Source organism: Typopeltis vanoorti, chromosome 18 (assembly GCF_054136105.1).
Source record: "Typopeltis vanoorti isolate ZY-2024b chromosome 18, IOZ_Tvanoo_1.0, whole genome shotgun sequence".
NCBI lineage: Eukaryota > Metazoa > Arthropoda > Arachnida > Uropygi > Thelyphonidae > Typopeltis > Typopeltis vanoorti.
In genome coordinates, this window is record NC_143566.1 from 28,425,357 (window position 1) to 28,449,098 (window position 23,742).

The 23,742-nt window shown below is 37.2% G+C and overlaps 1 protein-coding gene across 2 annotated transcripts in view; it reads right to left on the reverse strand.

Annotated features, from left to right (window-relative positions):
- Positions 1 to 425: 425 nt before the first annotated feature.
- LOC150096571 (uncharacterized) overlaps positions 426 to 23,742 on the reverse strand; it is a 121,252-nt gene continuing 97,935 nt past the window's right edge. The window contains exons 2-9 of one of the 2 annotated variants that reach the window (XM_090408387.1): positions 17,920 to 17,958; positions 13,846 to 14,007; positions 6,428 to 6,694; positions 6,295 to 6,318; positions 6,003 to 6,139; positions 5,042 to 5,303; positions 3,721 to 3,852; positions 426 to 1,977 (exon numbers count right to left, since the gene is read on the reverse strand). In XM_090408387.1, the coding sequence (XP_090264513.1) occupies positions 1,184 to 1,977; positions 3,721 to 3,852; positions 5,042 to 5,303; positions 6,003 to 6,139; positions 6,295 to 6,318; positions 6,428 to 6,694; positions 13,846 to 14,007; positions 17,920 to 17,958 (1,817 nt within the window). In that variant the 3' untranslated portion in view covers positions 426 to 1,183. Of the gene's footprint in view, positions 1,978 to 3,720; positions 3,853 to 5,041; positions 5,304 to 6,002; positions 6,140 to 6,294; positions 6,319 to 6,427; positions 6,695 to 13,845; positions 14,008 to 17,919; positions 17,962 to 23,742 lie in introns of both variants that reach the window. The other variant, XM_090408386.1, reaches the window with a different exon arrangement.

Below are 23,742 nucleotides of genomic sequence, written 5' to 3' on the forward strand. Positions count from 1 at the left end.
GAGTGACTCCTAAAAGTCGCAGAATCCCTTTCCACTTAGACTTAGTATTACAATTATTTAAATATCGCGACAGTTACCCTTTGGTTGGAGTCCCGTCTAGTACAAGATCTTTTATATGGGCTTTTCCGATAACTTTTCAGGTTAACCGAAACAGCAAACCAACCAGAAGTTAGTTTTTTGGAAGCCCTGAGTTGTAGCATGCATCAATCTAGTGGGTACTTTTCAAAAAAAAAAAAAAAAAAAAAATGCATTCCCATTTTTTTTGTTCATATCTTTTTTTATAAAAATCACCTTATGTAGTATGGCACATTAATATTTTAAAACGTGTGCATCGTCTTATAAAGATTTAAAAAAAAAAATTGGCATTATTCTGGGATTTTGTGTGTGTTATGTTTGGTGGGTATGAAGAAAAAAACCACAAAGACTACTCAATACAAAATGCTTTAATAGCATTTCTTCATGTACCTTAACTCAATACATACTTACGAAAGACAAATGTCTTTTTTTCTTTCTCTTCTTTTTTTGGGACAATTTGGGTCCTTCCATTATTTTTAAGGCCACGCGCAGCTGGCAAACTCCCGGTTCTGAGATCAGAGGGGGGAAAAAGGGGGAAAACTGACCCTTGGTGTGCGTATGCAGTCTTGAAAAGGACCGATGATATGTGGAGGACAGAATGGTGTAAGTTGGAAACCACACCAAGAGTCCAAACATGTCACACAAGAGATATCCTAAAAAGCTACGATTTTTTTTTTTTTGGCCCATACATATGCGCACCCACGAATGCGCATTGGTGTCATGCAAGAAAAAAAAAAATTAGTGTACCCCCATCGGAACAGAGGTCTTTTGAAAGCCACACAATGGGGTGAGATATTTCTTTTCACAGACGTTACCTCGAACAGAAGATCACTAAGCAAGAGATGGTAATTGAAATCTGCTGTCTTGCTGAGAAACTAGAAATAGACGAACAGTAGATTGGAGTGTAAATAGATCTTTTGTTTTTCCTAAAACAATTTCATTTATATTTTTTTTATCGGAGTAATAGAGTGGAAAACGTAGTCTACATTTCTCGCAACAGCCTGGCATAGACGTTAGGCTTAACTCGACCTTACCCGAGTGGTTCCTCGAGGCTTCCAATGGGAAAGAAGAGGCGGACAATTCAAAGGAGCACTAACTACCGGGAACATCAGTGTTGAACTATGACGTCCGGTGCCGACTGAGTTGATTCCATGCTATGAGGACGAGAACTATCGTTCATCTCAATAACAGCTTCAGCCCTGAACTGATTCGGGTTTCTTGGCGTTTCACTTTCCGAATGCGGAGCGTTCACTAATGTTCGATACGCGTTGGCCCTGTTATTTCGAACACACTGCATTTCGTTGTTTGGTTCCGTCTTCCCCACCCTTGTCCCTCTTTCTGCGGGACCCATACGTGATGGTCCCCGTTCCCCCATCTCCCTACTGCGGTCCTTCGTGTGGGAGGACAGAAGCGGGGGTATAGCCGTCAAAGGAATCCCGCTTTCCGTCTGGACGCAGTCTTTTTGCTCGCAAACGAACGGCTGGAATTGTCTCTTACCATCCGGGCCTATTCTTGGCACGTTGCGACCGGTCGGGATGTTTTCTCCACCGTTCGGCTGCTTCCTGAACACGCTCAGGTCAACTTCCGGCACGTAACACCCTCCGTCTTCTTCGTCTTCTCCCCATCGAGGTCCCTTTCTTTTGGCTCCGACTTGGGCAGCTTGAAGTGCGAGGGCAGCTTCGATTGCACGGTCAGGACTTCCGACACTCCGATCCACTCCCGCTTCTACCGAAGCTTCCTTAGACCGTCTCGCTTTGTATTCCATCTTCCTCTGGCGTCGCTCTTTGACCTTGTTGTAGCAAGAGATGCTGATGGAAATGCACATCCCCAGCACCAGGCAGAAGAATACTACAAGGATGACAATCATGTGCTCTGACGTAAGGACGATGCCAACCACGGAGGCTGCAAGAACAAAAGAAAAAAAAAAGTAACAGTAAATAAATAAATTAAGTATAAACAATAGATTTATGCAAATTACAGTCGTGATGTATTTACAAGTGTCCTTTAAGATTACCCAGATTGATGTAAATCACCCACGTCCATTCTGTAACAAAATACTTAGGAATGTTGATCTTCCTGTGTTGTAATCTGTGGTCCTTCAGCATTATCACAGGATCAGAACTGAGAATCTCCATTTTTGACTGCTCTCCTCCTCCCAAAATGTTGAAGAGCATGACCAGCCTTTTCTAGATATTCATAGTCATCCAGAGCGTAGATTATAACTGATTCGGTTTCTTCTCGTTAATAGAACAACTCAATCTTGAGTCCCCCCCCCTCAACCTACGTTTAATTAGTAATGGCCTATAACTTAACTTGCCTAAACCTGTTTGAACATATTTATGCTATCACCGGAGACAACAGAATCAACAAAGCTGGTCTGGTAGGAAGTCAACTGAATAAATTTATATGGAATAAGAGGGAAATTAGTCAAAGACTAAATTAGCTGTATACAAGACAGTGTTTAATCCAATTTTAACTTATGGATCTGGGAGCTGGATCAGAAGTAAAACACTTGACCGCAGATATGAGGGGCATGAATAGTTGGCATCAATGGCAATATCATATTAAAAACGAGGATATTAGGAAAGAACTTGATAATGTCAGCATCCAAGAATGCATTAGCAGAGCTAATCTCAGGTGGTATTTTCACTTAAACAGAATGGGAGAGGAAAGATTAGCAAATGAAGTCTGCCACGAAAAAGATCTTGGTCTTCCTATAGGTCTTTTTCCTAACAACCTGGATTGATACGGTAAAAAGTGCCTTAGAAGAAAGAAATATAAGCTCTGATAATGTTGGAGTCTTGAACTGACTGATTTGGAGGAAAATTATAGATAGAAAGTTAGTAATGTTGTAAATTTTTCATGTAGTACTATTATATCCTGTACACCCCTTGAGGGTACATGTCAGGAATTTGATGATGATGTTATCTAATATTAAGTTTCGATTTCTTAATCTGATTTACTATTGTTCATGCATTTGTTTGGTTCAGTTAGTGGCGTGAATGTTTTTAGGTGGTAGATGACTTTCATCGCCCGGTGTGATTCTACATCCCTGCTTAATTGAATTCCGAAGTGGCATGAAAAAAAAAGGTCCCTATTGACGAAAAAAACAGAATTGACTTGATTACTTTTTTTATATATATATAAATTGGAACGCCTGTGGTTCATCCAGGAATTAACAATCCCCCCCCCTTGAGTTTCAACAAAGTGGGAAATTTTTAACTATTATTCATGTAAAATTCATTTACCATCATGATCGTTTTAAGTGGAATCTTCTTAGAAGATGGTGCTATAATTCTTTCTCTACTGAGATAGTTCTACCTTTATTGGGCTGATCAAGTTTTAAAAACACATCAATATATTGCTTTGCAAAGAGTTTGATCAACTGTAGTTCGATGTTTTTCAATCATATCTTATAGAAATTGTTATCAAAATAAGGAATATAGTTGTTAACGTCTAACTTGATTTTTGCATAATGAAAATGACATAATAATATAAACATTTTTAAAAAAATCAGGCCCACGGGCATTTTTGTAAAGCATTAAATATTTACCAACGAATTAAGTTTGATATAGGATATTAATAAGTTTACTTTTATTCCGTAACTATCATTGGCTTTAATTTACAACGAATATCAATACTAACCTTTGATACAGAGTGTTGCCTCTTCATCATATCGATATATACAGTTGTATCGACCGTTGCATATCAATGACTTGTCGATACACGTGCTGTCTCCGCAGTCAAACTCCACCTGTGGATCACATGGCTTTGGCTCTAGAAAGAAAATGGTATTTTATCTTTATTTGATATGCTTGTATCTTCCTTGACTTATTTCCGTAACTTATATATACATTTAAAAATTTTATAAAAATATAAATACATTTAAATTTCTGTAATAATGTTTTTCAATTGTTCGCGAGTATTATGACTTAAATGTATTTAGGATGGTTTTTCACTCACACGCATCATTGTTGCCATAGAAGCTTTTAAAAGTAATTAAGAGCTAATCTAATGCCTGATTTAAGGATTGAATAGTAAAAAAAAAAAAAGTACTTCTGTAATGGGTACCTATGTCTATTAAATTCTAAAATTTATTCACTTGAACTGTGGCCCTGAGGAAAAATAATATCAGCAGGATGGAGGTAGCGGAGATGAGAATGCTTAGGTGGATGTGCGGTGCGACCAGAAAGGATCGTCTGAGAAATTACTATGTCAGGGGAACAGTGAAAGTTATTAAACTTAGGGCCGAAGATACAGGAGGCAAGGTTGTGATAGTTTGGTCAAGTAATGAGGAGGGAGGACGAATATGTGGGAACAAAGGTCATGCAGATGGATGTGCAAGGGAAGAGGAAGCGCGGGCGGCCAAAGAAAAGATGGAGGGAGTTGGTGGAGGAGGACTTGAAGATGAAGAACTTGGATGTGGAGGAGACTCACCAAAAACTGCGGCCCCGCTTAAGTGGGACAAGCTGCAGAAGAAGTCACGTGAACTTTGTTTTGTTTTTAATGTTCAAGTTTATTTCATGACGTAATCCATAATACTGCCAACACCAAGTATTACTTGATCCTTTACAACGGCTTTCCACTGAACAAAGATTGAGATGCTAAAAGATGAGGAGGAAAATGTGTTTATCAGATCCGTTCTTGGAGTTGAGGTTGTAAGCTTCTTAGCTTAGTAAGTGAATCAACTCACGAAGTAGCGACTTGTACGCCTACACTATACTGAAAAAAATTATTTCTCTGTGCAATAAGAAGTGTCATAATTTCGAGCGACCTCTAGCGAGATGCACATTATATTTTGTCACTGCAGTTACATATTAGAGACATCTACTAATGTACAAGTTAGGAGACACACGTTTTGCATTTTTATGAAAGAGAAAGATATATTTAATAAGATGGTCCAAGGATATTTTATTTCATTTGGTGTTTCTTAATTCTGAACTGCGCATGCTCAATAAAGTCTCACCTTGCCCCTTGGGTTGCACCTCTCGAAAGGCGGTGTAATGTAAGCTGAATTTCGTTTTCTCCTTGCTATCGGATACCGATTCAGGTAATGAAAAATAGCGGATGTTCACTTTGTTTCCATCGCTTTTCTTGGGTTCGGTTGTAGTTCCACAGAAGTTGGCTATTCGGTATTCATTTTTCTCTTGGGATGCGAACAGTGTGACGTAATTTTTTTCACAGTCGTTGGGATATTTCAGAGAGAAGTCGGTGAAATTCAAGTGCACCTGAAATTAAAAAGAATTCTCACATTAATCGCTCTTAAATCAAGCAAAAAAAAAAAATAATATTAATAAAAAAGCAGTGTTCGTTAGTTTGTATTCCTATTAATGATAACTGTGGTATGGATGTTTGTGAATATCTTTAAACCTTTACGTAAGTTGATTTGTTGCAACAGTAACATCCTCTCCCCACCTTCTGAAGACTTTTATTTGGCTCAGTGAAAGCGCTAACAAACGCCTACTGAAAATCTTGTGGGTTGGCTCATAATAATTAACTTCCTCAAGTTTTCATTGTTTATTTCTTTCTGCTGTGAGAGTCATAATTAGATTCCCTCTTAAAAATTTCATCCTTTCTCAGCGAGTTTGTACATCATTCTTGAACGCATTTGATGTCACTTCCTGTAGCGTTGTTAGTATTTCCTTTTACAGCATGTTCGTTAGAAAAGAATAAGTGGAAGCGTCTGTTTCAATATTTTGATTAATAAATTGGGTATAAGTATGAAGTATCTTAATTTTGGTGCCACTAAAAATATCGTAAAAAAAGAGACGTGTTGTTAGAATGTCATTCGAAATAGATGCACGCGTCGAGTATTGTTACCGCCATTGCTTTGTGAAATATTCTATCCGTTTTTGTTTCATTGTTGAAACATATTAATAATGAAAACAACTTTTATACAACTTAAGAGATGTTAATATCCAGCTTACATTCCAGCCTGGAGTGGTAGTGATGATCCATATGCAATCAATAGGATGGTTCCAAACCTTCGAATAGTTGAGGAACTTTTCGTCAATATCAGAAGTTTTGATAATTCCTTCAAGGCCTGTTCTTTCATAAATACAAGCTGCAAAGAAAACAAAATAAATCCTATAAAAAAAATGTTGCTGGTATTAGATTTCAATGAGAATTGCAATAAGTTCTAGTTAAAAAAAATGGACTTTATTCTCAATTAAGGGATTATTTAATTAGAAATTAGAGTGAAATGGTGTGTTTACTTACGATCTGGTTGTGGACGTAGAGGTTCTGCAAAGGAGGAGAAAATTCTTAAATATTTTAATTTAATCCGAGAATTGTTTAACATTAGATACAGCAATAAAATTTTTTGGAAAAAAAAAAATTACGAATAACTTACTTGTGAAATTAATGAATTTGTAAACAGCCCTAAATCCATATTCCTCGATGCTGTCATCGCTGACGAATTTCAGCCACATATAACGATCAGATGAAGTGATGATGGAAGGAAATTCTAACCCGCAATATTTGGCCAGACTTTCAGAATAGCTGTAAGGTCCGTCTCGCACTTCCAGGTAGTCATTTTCACAAGTCAAAGAAGAAGAAGTTGGTTCCTCTATCCTAAATATGTCCAGAAAGTCCACCTGAATGAATTGCCCGTAATTGGCTGTTGAAATTGTTAGGGGGAAAGTAAGGTCAGTAAACAGAAGAATGATACCATTTTATATTTATATTAATAAATATGATTAGCCTATTGAAAGCGCTTTTGAAATAATTTAATATTTTCAGATGATTGCGATACGCTGACCTCAGCTATAATCCCAAAGGATGATCTGCTACCCTCTGTTGCCTACTTTTAAAACATCCCTCGTATTAGTGATGTTCTTTTGTAGGTTGCAGATCATTATCATAATTTCTATACTTTCACAGGAGTACCACAGTCTAGAAAAGTTCAATCTATACGTGTTAATGTCGTATAGATTTACATGTTCAGCTTTTCGCGCTCGTGTGTGTGAGAGAGAGAGAGGGCTGTCACTAGATTAGGTCGCGCCCGATGGATTATAAGACAAAAATATAAGAAAATCTCCGGTTGCTATTTTGTTTTTATTACAAGAGAACGCAAAACGATTACATAATAATATTAATTAAATGTTTGCTCAACGGGGTTATCGCACAATAAAACTGTTTATATGCTACGTCCGCTTCTATCCATATAGTTGCTTTGGGTCACTGCTGTTCGCAAATAATTTTGAATCAGTTCAAGCTTGGAAAACTTCTTTCCGAGCTTGCTACGCACAATTCCTGTTAGCTTAGCGACGGCTCCTATGGCTGAACGAGCGCCTCGAGGCAGGCTGCCTCTATGCTACACCCTGTTGACGGCACTGATGAGAGATTAAGAAAGCGCTACTTAGAACCATGTAATCACAGGGATGGTTCCAGAAATTTGGAACCATCCCTGTAATTACAGATAAGAAACGATGGTTTTTATTTGTAGTATTTACAGGGATGCTGTACGTCTACCTTCAGATGGTTTCTACAAATAAGTAATGATAATTGTTGTCGTTTTCGACTGCTGGTGATCTTGTGAACAAGGCACTCTATCTCTCCCGGTCCTATCTTTCTTTTCAACAGTTGTAAGTTCCTTTACGTTGTCCTCCACCGAACTCTTTCGCAATCTTCTTTTCCAATATAACTGCTTTAAATTAATGCTGGCAGCATTGCTTAAATTAAAAAAAAAAAAAACGAAGTGCAAGGGATGATAGTACTACCCTTTATGAGGGAGTATTTTGGTGTTTCTCTCATCAAATGCAGTAAACTCTGTAACAGTGTGAGGACAGTGTAGGAATAAGGTGTTATTGATCTATTAAAGCTCTGATCATGGCAAGAGGGTAACAGCAATATCCGAGCCTCAGTTAGAACTTCATTGGCCTTATAGTCCTTATAAGGACTGGCTTAAAGGGGCGAAGCAAGAATGCTTTTCATCTTCCCCGTTATCTGTAGAGGACAGTGTAGGGATAAAGTGTTATTGAGCCATTAAAGCTCTGATCATGGCAGGAGGGTAACAGCAATATCCGAGCCTCAGTTAGAACTTCATTGGCTACAGCACTGCCATCCATTCATATAATTACTATATAAATAATAAAATGGTGTATTTCTCTAATTAGAAATAATCCAAATTATGAAGAGATTTTAGAAAAACTTAATGCTAATTATAAATATCTTATACTTAACAAGAAATTATATTCTTATTTTAATCTTCCTCCACGTATAAACCAACAAATTTTTGCATTATAATCTAATATAGTGAGGCAATTGAGGTGAAGTCCATAATCTCTATATGCAAGTAGAATAGTTGTCTGCCTATATGCTTATAGAGGATGTTATATATATTTTAAATTCTTTGTATATAATTTCTTATCAAGTATAATATACTTCATAACCCAAAACTAGAACTCTATCTATAACGCTTTTCCAATTTTGGTGGAAATCGATACAAGCTGGATTATAGCAGGTTGTGTCCTTCTGAATACTTGCGTAGAATAAAAGTAGTGAGCGATAATATTCATCTTTTGGATAAAAATGACAAATAAAATTTGGTAATAAAACCACTGCTGTGAGTGGAAAAAGCACACCCATGTTAGGTGCGAGTTTCAGAAATTGAAGCCAATCACGTATTGTTCTCGCAAAACAGTCTTTAATTTTTAAGAACAGGCGTAATCGCAGTCATACGAAACAATGGAGTTTCAAAGAATCCAAGTTAATTAGCCATTGAAATTAACATGTACTGACGAAAACCATTTTGCTCCTTATAAGGACTGGCTTAAAGGGGCGAAGCAAGAATGCTTTTCATCTTCCCCGTTATGTGTAGGGATAAGGTGTTATTGAGCTATTAAAGCTCTGATCATGGCAGGAGGGTAACAGCAATAGCCGAGCCTCGGTTAGGACGTCATTGGCTACAGCATTGCAATCCATTAGCCTCCAAGGGTATTAATCACTGCATCTCACCCGTCGATCCATTCCACCATTTTGCTCGATGTTGCGTAAGGGAAAAAAAACAGGTGTATAAAAATAATTATTTAAAAAATCAAAAATACTTTGATTTGGAGAATTAAATTCAACTAAAATAAGGAATATTATAAATACATTATTATTTCATAGCGGAATTTACAGAAACTTAGAAAATTTTGAGAAACAGACACCAGAGTGCTTATTCTCATAAGCTGAACAACAGTGGACCAAGCAATACATTTCCAAATGTCAGACCTAAAGAAACGGTTCACACTAATACAGTGCCACTAAAATAACTGCATAAACTTTCGAATAATATATATAAAAAAGGCAATTTAGTTATTCCGATATGCTACTTTATGAACCCATACACATCACATACTTGGTCATTCTCGGAGATTTTTTTTTTTTCATTCAAAACTTCCCGCACTTCCATATCGTTTCCCATAAAACGCAGAGCCCCCCCCCCCTCCCCATTGCGAGTCACACTGAAAGCACTGGTCTGATTGTTAACGAAATTCCGCTTCATATATTATACAGTCAAGATTATCCCGCAGGTCATTACGTTTCAAACGTCCTGAGTTTTATAAATAAAATCCCATTACGATTTTACCGACTCCCAGGCTACAAGAGATTGCCACTGGTTTTATTAGAGAAAAACATTACGTTCATATTTTATAGCTGCCGGTCGCCTCCGGAAATTTTACAACTACGTCTACTTGCGTCTTTCTTATGTCTGAGACCCGCTTAGGAAAATCAACTCTTACTTCCTAAGACGGTACATTCATATCCTATCAACCTAAGTGTATTACTGGATCGCTTTCCCCCCCCCCCCCCATATATTTAAGTGTATAGACCGCTGTGTATTTCTGTCTACTGTAACAAGTAAAGTATATATATATATATATATATATATATATATAATGTTAAAGATACCAAGCAACTTTATAAGCTAGGTTTTAATCCTTTTTCCCAAGTAAGCAAACAGACAAGTTTGTGCCTGCATGTAGTGCAAGTCTGAGGCAACTCGTGGTAAAGGTGGAGTAAGCTCTGATCACTTTCCTTAGTATCTCCCATAGTGCATAGCACATCATCTTGCGGACATGTATGATGCTATGCATTAAGGCAAGGGCCACTACCGGTTTTGACCTTGATTGAGGTCTCGTCAAACTTGACTTACCTGCTTGTATGCTTACTTGGGAAAAAGGATTAAAACCAAGTTTATAAAATTGCTTGGTATCTTTAACATAGTATATACCCAAGGTAAAAAACTTTCTACATCTTTCTCTCATCCTGAGATTTTTATTTAATAAGGTCAAATCACCTTGTGGCAAACTGTGTGGAATTCCACCCAGCTAGAGTGTTGTAAAAATTCGATGTAGCCTAAAAATATCAAAGCGCTTTACATCGATTTTTTTTTACACAGGTCGAGTCCCATGAGAACTGTAAATAACCTTGTTTGTTTCTATGTATATTTTGCAAAATATTAATGTAGTTAACTCTGTGGGAAGTGAATGTATTTACTGTTTTAACGTCAAAATCAAAGGCAATGCTTTCCCAGGGGAACTTTGTACATGTATATAGTTATGTGTAAGAGCGCAGGAAAAGGTGTTTACTAGTTTTGTATATAAATGTTGCTTACTGCGCTAACACCTTTAAAGATAGTATCTAAGAGTGCCGCTAGGTTTAGAGAAGTTTCTGCTGCCCTGAAAAGAGAAGCAAAGTATCAAAGAGGTCCGCTAGTTTTAGAGACAAGTTTCTGCGCTCGGCAAAATTCGATCAAAAGATTGCACGGAGGAGAACAAAGAGCGGGTTAAACTTAAAAGAAGATAAAAGAGTCATGCCGAATTCCTCGGGATTTACTACCCTTAATGCAAGGTCGCGAGATCGCAAAATAAAAGGAGACTGAGAAGAGGATAAGGAGCGTCCTGGTTCCAGTCACGGACAAAGAGGAGCTTCCAGGCCAGAGAGAGAGAGATCCTAGTTGAGAGTTGGCGGCAGTTCGAGCTATTGGAGACGGCAGTCGTCCAGGCATTTTTGACGAGCCAAAGCAGAGGAGAAAAGGCGATGTAAATTACCCGAGGCAGCTTCGCTCGGAAGTTTTCTTTTCTCCATGGGAGAACAACCTTTTGCCAGAGCTGAATGAGTACCGCAGTCCACTATTTTCCCGATGAGATATTACTGAAGCTAGACATTCCTGAGGAAGCTCAAGATCTGAGATGAAAGAATTGCCTTAGAACTTTTTGTGGAAGACTTTCGACTGAATATGCGATACAGAGCCTTTGTAAGTTCCATACTTTTGTACAATTCCTCTTATAGTGTGTTATAGAAAGACTTTTAAGAATATGGTTAATAGCAGTAAGAAGTGTCATCAAGAGAATTGATTGGCATGTTGAAAGTTGTTATAAAATTGTAAAGGTAACTTAACAGAGAGTTAGCTAACCTCTTTGCAAGTAAACTAGAAGTTTAATAAGTTGAATTTGGAAGCGGAGAATAAATAAGATTGCGAGTTAAAGAAGTGAATTAGTGTTAAGGTAAAAAGGTTCTAATTTATGCTAAAGATTTTATAAATGGATAGAGAAAGCAATCTCCCTATTGTTTATTTCATGTGTCATTTGTAAATAAACGTTTTAATTATTTGTTAAAAGAGTGCTGCTTGAGCTTTTATTTTACAACTGCACTCTTCTTAAATAAATTGGACTTGTGAGCGGGAAATAATTTAAGGCAATAAAAACGCAGTCCAGTTGCTTACGAACCACGACTGTTAAAGTAAACATTGATAAAAGAAACTTCGCTCGTGAGTGAGAGGGAAATCTACTGGAAGTTTTATTTAGTCTTAGGCCAATTAAATGATATATTGGTGGCGCAGTCGGACAAATAAATTTCCAGTATTCATAGGCATTCGACTATTAAATACGGAAGGTGGATAATCATAGTACGCAGTAGAGTAAATGAGAAAGGATAAGAGACAAAAAAGCGCATTAGAGTAAAATATAAAGAATTAGGAATATAATAAAGATAAAGTTACAACATATAGGCAAAAAATAACATACGTTTACAATGGCGCAGACAGCAGCAGACGATATTACAGTGTGGTTATGACAATTTATAATTTCTAAACATTTACCCATTTATGTCCCTGAAAAAATGGAAATAAAAATTGAAATGGCTCGACAAATATTTGTATTTTGTAGGAATTCGAAATATTGAATAAAAAAAAATCCATCGAAACAAATTCCGGAAATAAGCTGTATGTAAAAAAAAAGCCTGTCATTACTTTTGCTAGTATAGTACGCGCATGTGGCTCCACCTATCAACCTACAGTTGACTTTTCGACATTGAAGCTCTTTTGTCGAATGAATTGCCTAAAATTCATAAATAGTTATTAAAACAGTCTGTTAGAAGGATGTTATGGGGTGTAAATCATTTCTCCAATAATCCCTCTTGCTAGACGGACGTTTATCTTTTACTCATGAGCCACGGAAGCAGAATTAATCCTTCATATATTATCCTTATACTAAGGAAACGGATTCCTATAATAATTTATAAATCTGAGGGCAGAGTCAGCCTTTGTAAAAGCAAAAAAAAAAAAAAAAAAGTGCCTAGACCGTATTAAAAAAAAAAGATGAGAGGATAAAGCATTATCTTTGGCATCCTCTAGTTAAACAATGACTCATGAAATCTTTTTTTTTTTAGGGGGGTGGGTGTTTTTTTTTTTTTTTTTTTTTTTTTTCAGCGCATCTTAGTAAAGTAAGTAGTGATTTATAGAGTACATTTCTGGTCTTTGAACATATCCTTGTAATACACTAGAAAGTAATTTCCCGTTGTCTTTTAGTCTCGGTAAATAAAATAAGCTCCACTCATTACGTTGTAATGGGAAGATCAAGCCATTGCGATCTATCTTAGCAACAATAAAAGGTTACGGTTATTGGGGCTACCATTAAGCATTCATGACAGAAAGACACAAGCCAGTGACTATTAGCGAAAGAGTATACACAGAAGACACTTTCACAAATGTACTATCGGGATAATGTCGCTGAGAGCGGCGGTAAAGGTTTTATTATTGAAAAGTCTTGTTAGCGATAAAGAAATACATGCCCCCCCCCCCCTCTCTACAGTTACTTCAAATCATGCAATCGCCTTCAAATTCATTCCGCACAAGTCACGAGATAATGTAAGATTGGTGTAGGTCACCGACGGTAATAGCGTTCCCGGATGACAGTTCGTTGATTCAGTGTGTTATGGCCGTGACGACGGTATTACCAATTAAAAAGTGTTCTCGCTTTAATAGCGATAGTTTTCTCAAATAGTCCAAACTGCAAATGACAGAAATATTAACACGGAATCCGTTCTAGTACCATTAGTTAAGAAAAATAATGGCAAATAGGAGCAGAAGACATATTAGCATTCTTGCGTAGATTATCCGTAACCGTTTTATTGATGATCGGGAAAAGTTTGTTTTTAATTTACAAGAGTGTTGAAGCCAAATGATATTTCTCTTCGCTATTGTTGTGACTAAATAGATGGCGCAGTTGTGTTTGTTTTGAAATGTAGATTGCAGACCAATAAGGAAGAATAAATTTAAATAATAGTGCTTCTTAATTGTTGTGAAATGAAATGTACATTACAGACCAATAATGAACAAATGTAAACAATGGGGCTTAATTGTTATGAAATGTCCATAATTGTTTTCATATTAAGTCACCAATACTTCTAACAAAGAAATTGATCATTTAGAATATCTCAATTATTTTTACGTATAATTAATAAAGAAATGTAATTACGGAAATATTAAAATTTACGTCTTACCGCTGAGTTGAAGGGTACATTGGATGTTGTTAGGATACTTGTTTGGGTAGTTTGGAGTATAGAATTCTTTTTTCTCGGGGTTTCCTACTGAAAAGTTGTAGCATTGTTTTTTCCTTTCCTCTTCATTCAAGTCTGCTCCTTGAAAGTTCTGTACGTTCTTTCCTGTTAAAAGAAAGAAAAATAAATTCATATATTAAACAACTGCAATGTCATTGCAGTTACTGTATACCTCTGAGTCTGTTTTCTGCTTCTTAGTAGGTCAAATGTCAAATACTAAACTATGATACTGTCGCGCGCAAGCTTTACATACCGCTGTGATAAGAACGGAAAGATGGAAGATTATAATCCCATCTCCGCTAGCACTCTGGCAACAGTGAGAGATATTAAAGTCTATTTCAAATCCTTAGCGCCAGTCTTCTGTCTGGAATGAACATTATCTTGGCATTAAGCCAACTATGGGAACCATGGGAAAGTCCACACACACACACACACACACACTGCACATCCCTGGTAAAACTGGCTTTTCCTTAAGGCAATCTCCGCAGGATACGTCTAATGGCATTTTCGAAGAATCGGGTTAGCCATCGGTGAGAATGTGCACAATTAATGGAGGTGAGCTTTGCCTTTCTTGGCTCTTTTCTTTCATTATCCGGGCACCTCTTTAATCCCCGAAAAAGATTATTGAATGAGGAAGGCTTATGACTCGTATAATCGCTGGCCAACTGACTTTGACTTTATAGCTATGTTTGACAGTGCGATATTTGGCACAGAAAACGAGATTGTCACAGGTCGCCAGTTTTAAACTTCTCCTTAAATATGAGATACACGAACATACTGTTTTAATATGTTGTCATTAAAAGATTTGTAGTTAAAAGGAAATAAATGGCCTTCTTAAAATTGAAACATAAAAAGGCATTTATTCCCCGCAATGTAATGTTAGAGAGCCTCCGTAGTGAACAATCGGTATCAAAGATGTGATTGGAAAGACCTTTATCAGGACTTTTCATCTGAAGGTGAGTTAGCTATGCTCATGCGGCAGGGGAAAGGTTTTTTCAAGCAAAAACAAGCAAACTGTCCAGAAGAACAGACAGTTTGTAGAGACGGGTCTCATAAGCCTTAATCGCTTCAGTCGTAAATCCAATCACATCCGACGTGTTCAAATCTCTTTTATAAGTGAGCCGTCTCCAACAACTCCTCCCACTGCATCTGTCCAAGATAGGTTTGCTATGACGTCAACTCATTCTTTCTGAATGAGGGGTACAGTTCTAACCGAACTAATGTCAGACGAAGTACCGGGATGGGTCCAATTAAACGGATTCGAAATTAGGAACTTCTAACAACGTTTAGCCATTTCTCTCAATTTTGAGCAGTAATGTATGACGTCACTGTCCAACATATCCTAAACAAGCTAATCATTTATTGCAAATATATTTGTTTTATCGCATTTGTGTGGATTTGACTACATCAGGTATCCACCGAGTTCGAATTAGGTTTATGGGGAAAAAGTGCTTGATCGTTAAAGATCGCAAATTATAATGCATTTTTATTTAATGTAATTCTTCAATAATTACTCAGCACTGCCATATCTGCTTTATATAAATACGTTTTGTGTTTTTTTTTTTAAATAATTACTATAATGGATTTATGCAAAGTACTTGTGCGTGGACACAGAATTAACAAGATTACCTTGAAATAGTTATGAAAAGGCAAACATTTTCAGTAATTTTACTTACGTTATTCAATAAGGGGCAGTCTCATAGGTTACTAAGTCATTTCCTTTCTGTAATAGATCCATCAAAACGAGGGGGGGGAGGAACCTCAGAGAAAGGAAGTGCCCGAATTTGATCGGGAGGCCTCTTTCCTTGCAAGTATTGTGTTTCAGGTGACGGAATAATCAAGACATCACTAGTATCCTCGTTCCGTCAAGGCATCCTACGTTAACTAGGCTGCCTGGGGATGGGTTTTGTTCACGCACGTGCCGATACCTCAGGGCTGCATGCTAACAGATGGTTGCATTCTTACAGAAAATCTCCGTTAAGTGTCAATATTTGTTTTTGCATGCCAAAGCACCCTCCGTTGGATACGACAACGACGGGAGGGGTGGGTGGGTGAATCGAAGCGTCTCATCAAACTGCCAAATATAATCAACGCGCGACCTAAGCATCAAGTTCATGTGACGGCTGCAGCTGTTACTGTAACGGGGAATCGTTGGATTCTCTTCAATGCAGACTGCTGGTCAACAGGAGGATAGCAAAGGGGGGGGGGAGTGCGAATGTATTGTTTACGTGTTTCTGTCGCGTGCTTCTACGAGCCGATATTGCATTGGAATGCTGCTCAGGATGAGTGGAAGGCCATCGGTGACAGTAGCGATCATCAATCGGAGGGGGGGGAGGTCTAATAAGGGCTTGATGTCGCAACCTCCGTGGTGAAATTTTGGACGCCTTCCCGTATACGCACTATCTACATTGGGTATTGCATTCACGTTCAATAAATGACCTTAGCGCAAGGGGGGGAACTTTTGTGTGGGGGGAGGCTATCGTCTCTTATTAATGCCCTTTATACGTTGTTGACGGGTCTCATCTTGTTCGAGAAAGTCCCAAGTTTTCTTAAAACTTGTCTTAAGACAACTGAAGTGCGCTAAAGTATCGCACTGACTAATTTTATCTCCGCCGACGTTTCGGGGTCAGAAACACGGGTGGTCGTCCATTTTTCCTGCCGTGTGAAAGTTCCGGATGTTCTTGGCTGAAAGCCAAAGCTTTTGAGAATTTTTTTTATTTTCTCTCCAACATTGTTCTGCACTGTTCGGTACGCCTGTGTTGTGCCGACGTTCAAGATGGCGGTCGCTGATTGCTGTTCGGTATCGGTGTTCTTTACGCGCCCCTCCTCTATCGTTTTGATTGGAAACCACGCGACAAGCAATGCACGTGGTCTATTTTGAGAGTTCTGCCCCGCCAGGCTGACGAAGATCTAAGTAGGGTAATTAATTTTTGGCATCGAGTTCCTCATTCCGACTTTTTTTTTTTTTTTTCTATTTAAACAACTCCACCTCTAACGGATAGTTCCCCTTACAGGTAACGATAAGTTTTTGTTACTACCCCCCCCGTTTATTTTTTATCGTATATACACGGTCTAGCTTTTTTGTCGTTGTTGTTCATGTGCTCCAGGATAACTCGGTACTTGCTGATCTTCCTTGATTTGATCTTCATTCAATTCGGTTCCCATTTCAAATTATTCCGACCAACCCAACGTAGGCTTAGTTGGAATATTCTCATTTGAAATTTCATTACTAAGAACGGTCCTCCGTAGCTGATTTCGTATTTTTCTTTACGATTTCCGCTAAACACAAACACCTTCTTTTCTCTCAGCTTACTCATCCACTTCTGAAAATAGGATCAAGGATGTAGTTGCACAAATATTTGAAAAATAAACACAACTCAGTTTTATGGTATTTACAGAATACGATTCTATCGGTTTCCATGGAAACTCAGTGATCATAGTTCTCCTATATAGAATCTCCGTAATACGATACATATTGTGAATCTCAATATTCGATACTGTGTTTTTCTCCTTGGCGAAAAAAAAAAAAACGTTGCTAAAGGACCCCCCCCCCCCTCCTCCATAATACGAGTAAGTAAATCCTACGTAGACAAGAAGAGCCAACTAAAGCGAGGGTTTTGTCAGTGCCAGAAAGGCGAGCAATTATGTCCTTAATTTGTAAGTCTGCTGAAACCGGAAGTAGTCGGGCAGACAACGTGCACACACTCTACTGAAGAGACATGTCTGTATTTTTTTTTTTTTTTTTATTCCCACGTGAAAGAAACCATATCGCACGTCTATCCTACTTGTCTGTATAAAAGTATTCGAAAAGAAAATAAAATTACAAGAAACAGACGTTAGAAAATCGAAATAATATTAGACTTCTAATCAATTGTTTGCCGTTGACCAATTTGTCAATTGTTAAAAGACTGGATATTGCGCATGCGTCATAAATAGTTTTGATTTTTTGAAAGATTTAATATCCAACTCCATTAGTAAATAAAAAAAAAACTAGTAATAGAAATGCAGTGTACTTACCCAAGGTCATGAGAAGATGCTGTAGAAATACTATGCCGACTGCTGGAAAGAAAGAAAATAATAATAAGCAATTTCAGAAATGGTAGTCATTATAGAAGGTATCAGACCTCTAGTTTGTTATTAACGATTTTTCTTTTTGCTGATGTCATGCCACGATCAAGTTACGTTGCAAATGACAAAGCTACAGAAAATTCTGTCCAGAAAATGCCTCGGCATTTTCCTTATTAAACTAATGGAATGTTTCTCATTACATAGAAAGATACGAAGAGTGTTTTAATTAAAAAATAATGAAATGTTCGCCATGAAACTACAGGTTTTTTGTGGATACCGCTTGTCCCAGAAACCCCTGAGGAATGCTAAGAATATTTGGTTGTATCTTTTAAGTATATCTCAGACAAGGCTTGAAGGTATGAACATGAAACTATAGTTGGGAAAAATAAATAAATAAAAGATAAAATCGGATACTGGATGATAGACGAGACCTTTCTGATAGTTCGCTCTTGTAGGCAAGATGACTAGAATCGTTCAATTCGGCTGTGTAGACCATGTTATCGAGCATGCTTCATTTAATATATGAAGCAGAATCTGTGAATATTTGTTCGCGATCTCCCAACATTGCGAATGACAGTTTTGAAGTAAACCAGTTCGTTATGAGGTCGACATTTAGTTTATCACGCATCGAACTGGGGTAAACTCATACAGTGGTTACTTTGATGTGGAGAGGTCTCTCCAACAGTTTTTCCATCTAAAGTTCTGTAGTAACGAAATCAAACCACGTCGTAACCGTCATCTTGGCCATTTTGTGTACCCCCACCTGAAAATTGCTTTGAAATGTTGCTATAATATAATATTTTAACTTACATTAAAAAAAAAAAAACACCGTTGCCATAGTGACTTGTGTTCATATGAAATTTACATTCTTATATTATAGATATCTGAACTAATTAAAAGTAGTAACAACGCCTGTTTAGAATATCAGGACATTTAAAAAGCCGATGGTGGATATAAACACGTCGTAGTTCATCTTATTAATTAAAAATCAAATTAAAAAACTTTGCCATTACTCTTTCTCCCGCCCTTTTCCATTTTCTCGTCAATTTCATGGCTGTGTTGCACGTGACTGGTTCTCTCGTTAGCGCAAAATCGTTGATTTCGTTGCTATCACGCACGCACGCCATTGTTAAGCCGATTTCAAAAGTGCAGCACGCGCGCGCCCCAGTGCTCTATTGTTACCGATCATTGTTCATTTCTCGACTGTAAAGCGCGCGCCTCTTGTCTCGTGGCCACGCTTTAAACGTGGCGATCGATTTCATCGACGGTCATGCACGTGCTGTGGTTCTCCACGTTCGACAATGGTTCTAAATCCACTAAGTAAAGACTGAAAATAGTTCATGTATATCTACTTGGGATTAATTAATTTTTGAAAATTGGGAATGCGTATATTTCAAGTTTGTATTCTTGGGAAACTCCAATAACTTTCGTTTTTCATAATAGTAAAAAATGAATCTAATATCCCTCAACGTCCATAGACATTATTCAACTGAGGTTCGCGTAGTATCTACCTCTGGCATTGCCATTTAGATGTATAGCAGAAAGGAGAAATTTATTATATTCTCCACACCAAACACATTATTAATAAATATAGCCATTTGTAGAAAATCACTTACGTGAATCAGCCATTTGTTTTCTTAGCGAAAGATGCCTTCGAATAATGGCTTGGAAAATTGAAGCAAAAATATTCCCAAGGAAAGCGTTTCGGATGACGATAATCAAATCATATCTGGCAGAATGGAACATAAACTCATCAACTGCTAATGTTTTATTTAATATAAAATACGTTAAAGTATTCCAATGCAGGCAGCGAACATTAATGTTCCCTGCATTGGAATTAAATGTGTCTGTTCATGATTGGCTGCGAGTCGAATTTACAATTAGATTTAATAAGAAATCGTGGTATAATAAAAAAAAAAAAAAAAAAAAAAAAAATACAGTCATTCAAAAGATGTGTGTATAATATAAAATAGTTTTGTTTGCTTGATGAATAAGACGGTGTTATGTAATATTTCTGTTTCCATGGTTCTCCAAATATGCGTCGCGTGTTTATTCGAGATTAATCCTCCGCTTTTGGATATTTGAATATTTTAACGTACTAAATCACTTCCCTTATAAAAATTCTTCGTGTCATAGACTGGATTCGAACCAGTCTCTGTAAGGTCAATCAACCAGTTCCCCCCCCCCCAATAATCTCATTCTATAGGCAGATGGCAATGATCACAGTAATGTAACTAATAATTATATAGATTTTTACAAGTAACTGTTAAAGGCCTGGCCATTGCGCATGCGTGATAAATATTTTTGATTTTTTAAAGATTTCATATTCTTCTTTGCTATCAAACTTCATAAGTAAATATATACGGATCGCTTAAATGTTTTTGATACATGATACTTTTCTGGAACTGGGTTTAGTTTTATTTTATTCGTGAATTTCCTATCTGCTGATGACGTGGAGCTAGGAAGACTTGTACGGATGACTTAAGATCAACTAGAGAATTGGGTAAAGAAACAAGCGCAGGAAGATGGTATGTAATGGGTCATTTAGATGTTCGGAATCATATTGGTTATGACTTAAGGGGGGATCAGTAGAATGAATGAAGATTTGATTAAAAGAAGCGTCAAAACTTTTTTCCCTCCTACACGTTAGGTCAGGTCAATATTGAATTACGGTTCAGTTTACTTACCCAGGTTTTCAATGGATGTCAAAAGCTTCTTAATTAACTGCTTATTGAACCTCAAAGAAAAAAAAAAAAAAAGACTCGACTCAAATTCGTTTAGAACAGACTTGGATTCTATTGAACTTCGTATGTCTGTGCGTGTTATGCTCGCTAAAAGGACCTTGTTTGGCACACTAATTCTTCTTGTGTGGGTGGAAAATGTGACCTTTGACAGCGAATTATAGAAGCAGTGAATTTTGAACAACTATATAATTCTAACGATATAATTAAAGGATTACTAGAAAGAGTTCTGAGGGGTGATTTCAGGACAATATCTAGAAATCTTAAAAACCAATCTTGGATCTAAAAATGTATATAATCCAAAAGGAGGGAGATGAAAGATAATGTGAGCATGCACAAGACAACCTACAGATGGAGCTTTGGTCTTCACCAGGAGACTTAAGTTTATCATGGATCGGAACGGCATGAACTACAAGTTCATAGCTGGATGTAAATGTAGCTACTACCAACTGGTCTTATGTGCTTATGAAGGAAAAAAGAAACTACCCCCCCCCCCATAACCTCAGTTCGAGACTGGCTATAACTCAATACTAAAAGAAGGAAAGAAAAACGGTATATAAACAAGTAATTTATATACAACACTGTTACCAAACCGCTTCGAATATACGCAAGCTCACGTACGCATATTTGTATCCTTCAATAACATCCATTTTTTACACACACATAACAATAGTGACATGTTCATAATTAAATAATTTTTAAAAAATGATTAATTGACGTATATAGTATCATCGCTTCTATAACCTATTATTAAAGGCCTTTCACGTATTTTCAACCCTAAAAGGGAAAAAAAAAACGAATTTCATATATTGTTCTCAACTCTCATTCTTCAATTAAAAACGGGTCTTGTAAATGTTTTTTTTTTTTTTTTAATAATGCGGATGCTAACTACGGAAGGTTGTAAAATTCGTGCATTTACTGTCAGTATGAGGTCATTGTATTGTGCCTTGTAAGGTTCGTCATAGAATAATAAAAATTAAGCTATGGCGGCTGCTTCCGTAGGAAGAGGGATCACACCGATTAGTAAACTTCATCTACCACCTCATATCCGTGTCTGAAAAATTGTTGTTTGGTCTTTCTTTGATTGTTAATTATATTTGCAATCGTATTATTACAAATACAATATTTGCGATACAATAATATTCAGTAAAAGCTATTACTCTTACTAGCTTCTTTTCTGGTTCAGCCAACTGCTGATCTTTAACCAAGCGGTGTGGGAGAAGAAAGTCCAAAATTTTTTCTTTATGAAAATATGTTGTGAAAAAGCTTCATAAATTATTACCTTTTTTTTTTTTTCCTAAGAAATTAATATTTTATACATACAATCAACGAATATTTATTTCATCAACAATATCGTGACGTAACAGTGAAACTTCAAAGCAGGATATTCCAAACAAACAAAACGCAACAGAGTATTGTTGATCGCTCTATGAATTCTAATGAAGTTTTCCTTCAACAATACTCTCCAAAGGCTACACGATGTGTTTAATGCATGTTCGAGAGAAAAGGGTAATCAAGAATGTTTCTTTCTGTCAAGAAGTGGGATTAAACTCATTCAAGAATTGCTTTTTGTTCATCCACTGTGGATCTTAAGAAAAAAGAAGGAACGGAAGGACACACTACTTTTGTGTAGCAGCATTTCTTTTGAACAAAATGCGTGTGGCCACCGTTATGACCTGCCAATCGAAAGTTTCACAGCATTATCGCTTGTCTCTGACATTCCCAGCTGCGAAAGACAAATAGCTTCACCAGCAGAGAACCAACCATTTATCAAGCAGCTACGAAATGAGGGAGGAAAATAAAATAAAAAAAAAAAAGAATAAAATAAAATACTGGAAACACGCTATAGTTGGAAAATGTTTCAACTGGGCCCAGATTTCACCTGTGTCCTGGTGTAAACATGAGGATGGTATAGTGGGAAAGCAGAATTAAATTCAAGCCAATTTAGGGATTGTTCCTTCGACTGCGGTAGTTTGTGAAGTATTTTACTTGAGTGAATGCCCAAGGTTGGGGCTATTATGGTTAGATATTTAACGAAATATAGTCAGCTAAATTATAGCACAGAACTAAATGTTTCAATTTGACATGCAAGATCCTGTGGATCCCGCCGTATAACAAATAAATCCGATGCGAAGCTATCTGGAAATTTTTGTAATTCGACTCCAAAATTTATTTACTTGACTTCCAGAAATTATCTGGAAGTCAAGTAAATAAATTTTGGAGTCGAAAGCTAGGACTGAAGCTTTCCGTACTGCGTCATTGACGTACAGAATTCAGGTAAGAATTATGTACTCCTTGTTTTAGAGCAGTTACCTATAATAAATTATTTTTTGCTGGTAGACACCTGTGTGTGTCTACGGGATTTGCTAGTGGACCCTCAAAAGTCAACAGGATTACCTGCATTCTGCTCGGGACAGCTAAGCAATCTTTATTCTCTCTCTAATCACAAACTAGGCCAAATCATGAATACTCCGTATGATAAGCTCGATTTTAAGCAACTGTTGGCAGTTTTCAAACATGTAATATATCTGCTGCATAAGAAATGGCCCGGAAGGGTAGAAATCCACCGGATATCAGAGGACTACTAATCCCCTGATCCTCTTCCCAACACAACAGCAGAGGAAATACCTCAATGGATGATACTCATTAGAGGACCCTGACGACTATCAGGTAATCAGTAGGAAGAAGCGCAGGAAGGTGAGCCCCAAGCACCAACAGACAACAAGGTAGCTATCACTGCAGACCATGAAGCACCGATGGATACAGCTGCGCAGATGAAAGAACGAATCCCATCGGTGATTCTACGCGATAAGGAAAAATGGTTGACCGTTGTGGAGGTCATGAAAATCTCAGAAATTAATTTTACTTAAGCTAAAAACTCTGATGAAGGGGTTCGAATTCAACCAGAAGGAGCATCGGACTACCCGCCGACTTACCAAACACATGGATTAGTTAGAAATTCCGTACCACACGTTTCAGCTAAAGAGTGAGAAAATTTAAAGGTCGTTATAAGAGGGCTAGTAGAAGAAAT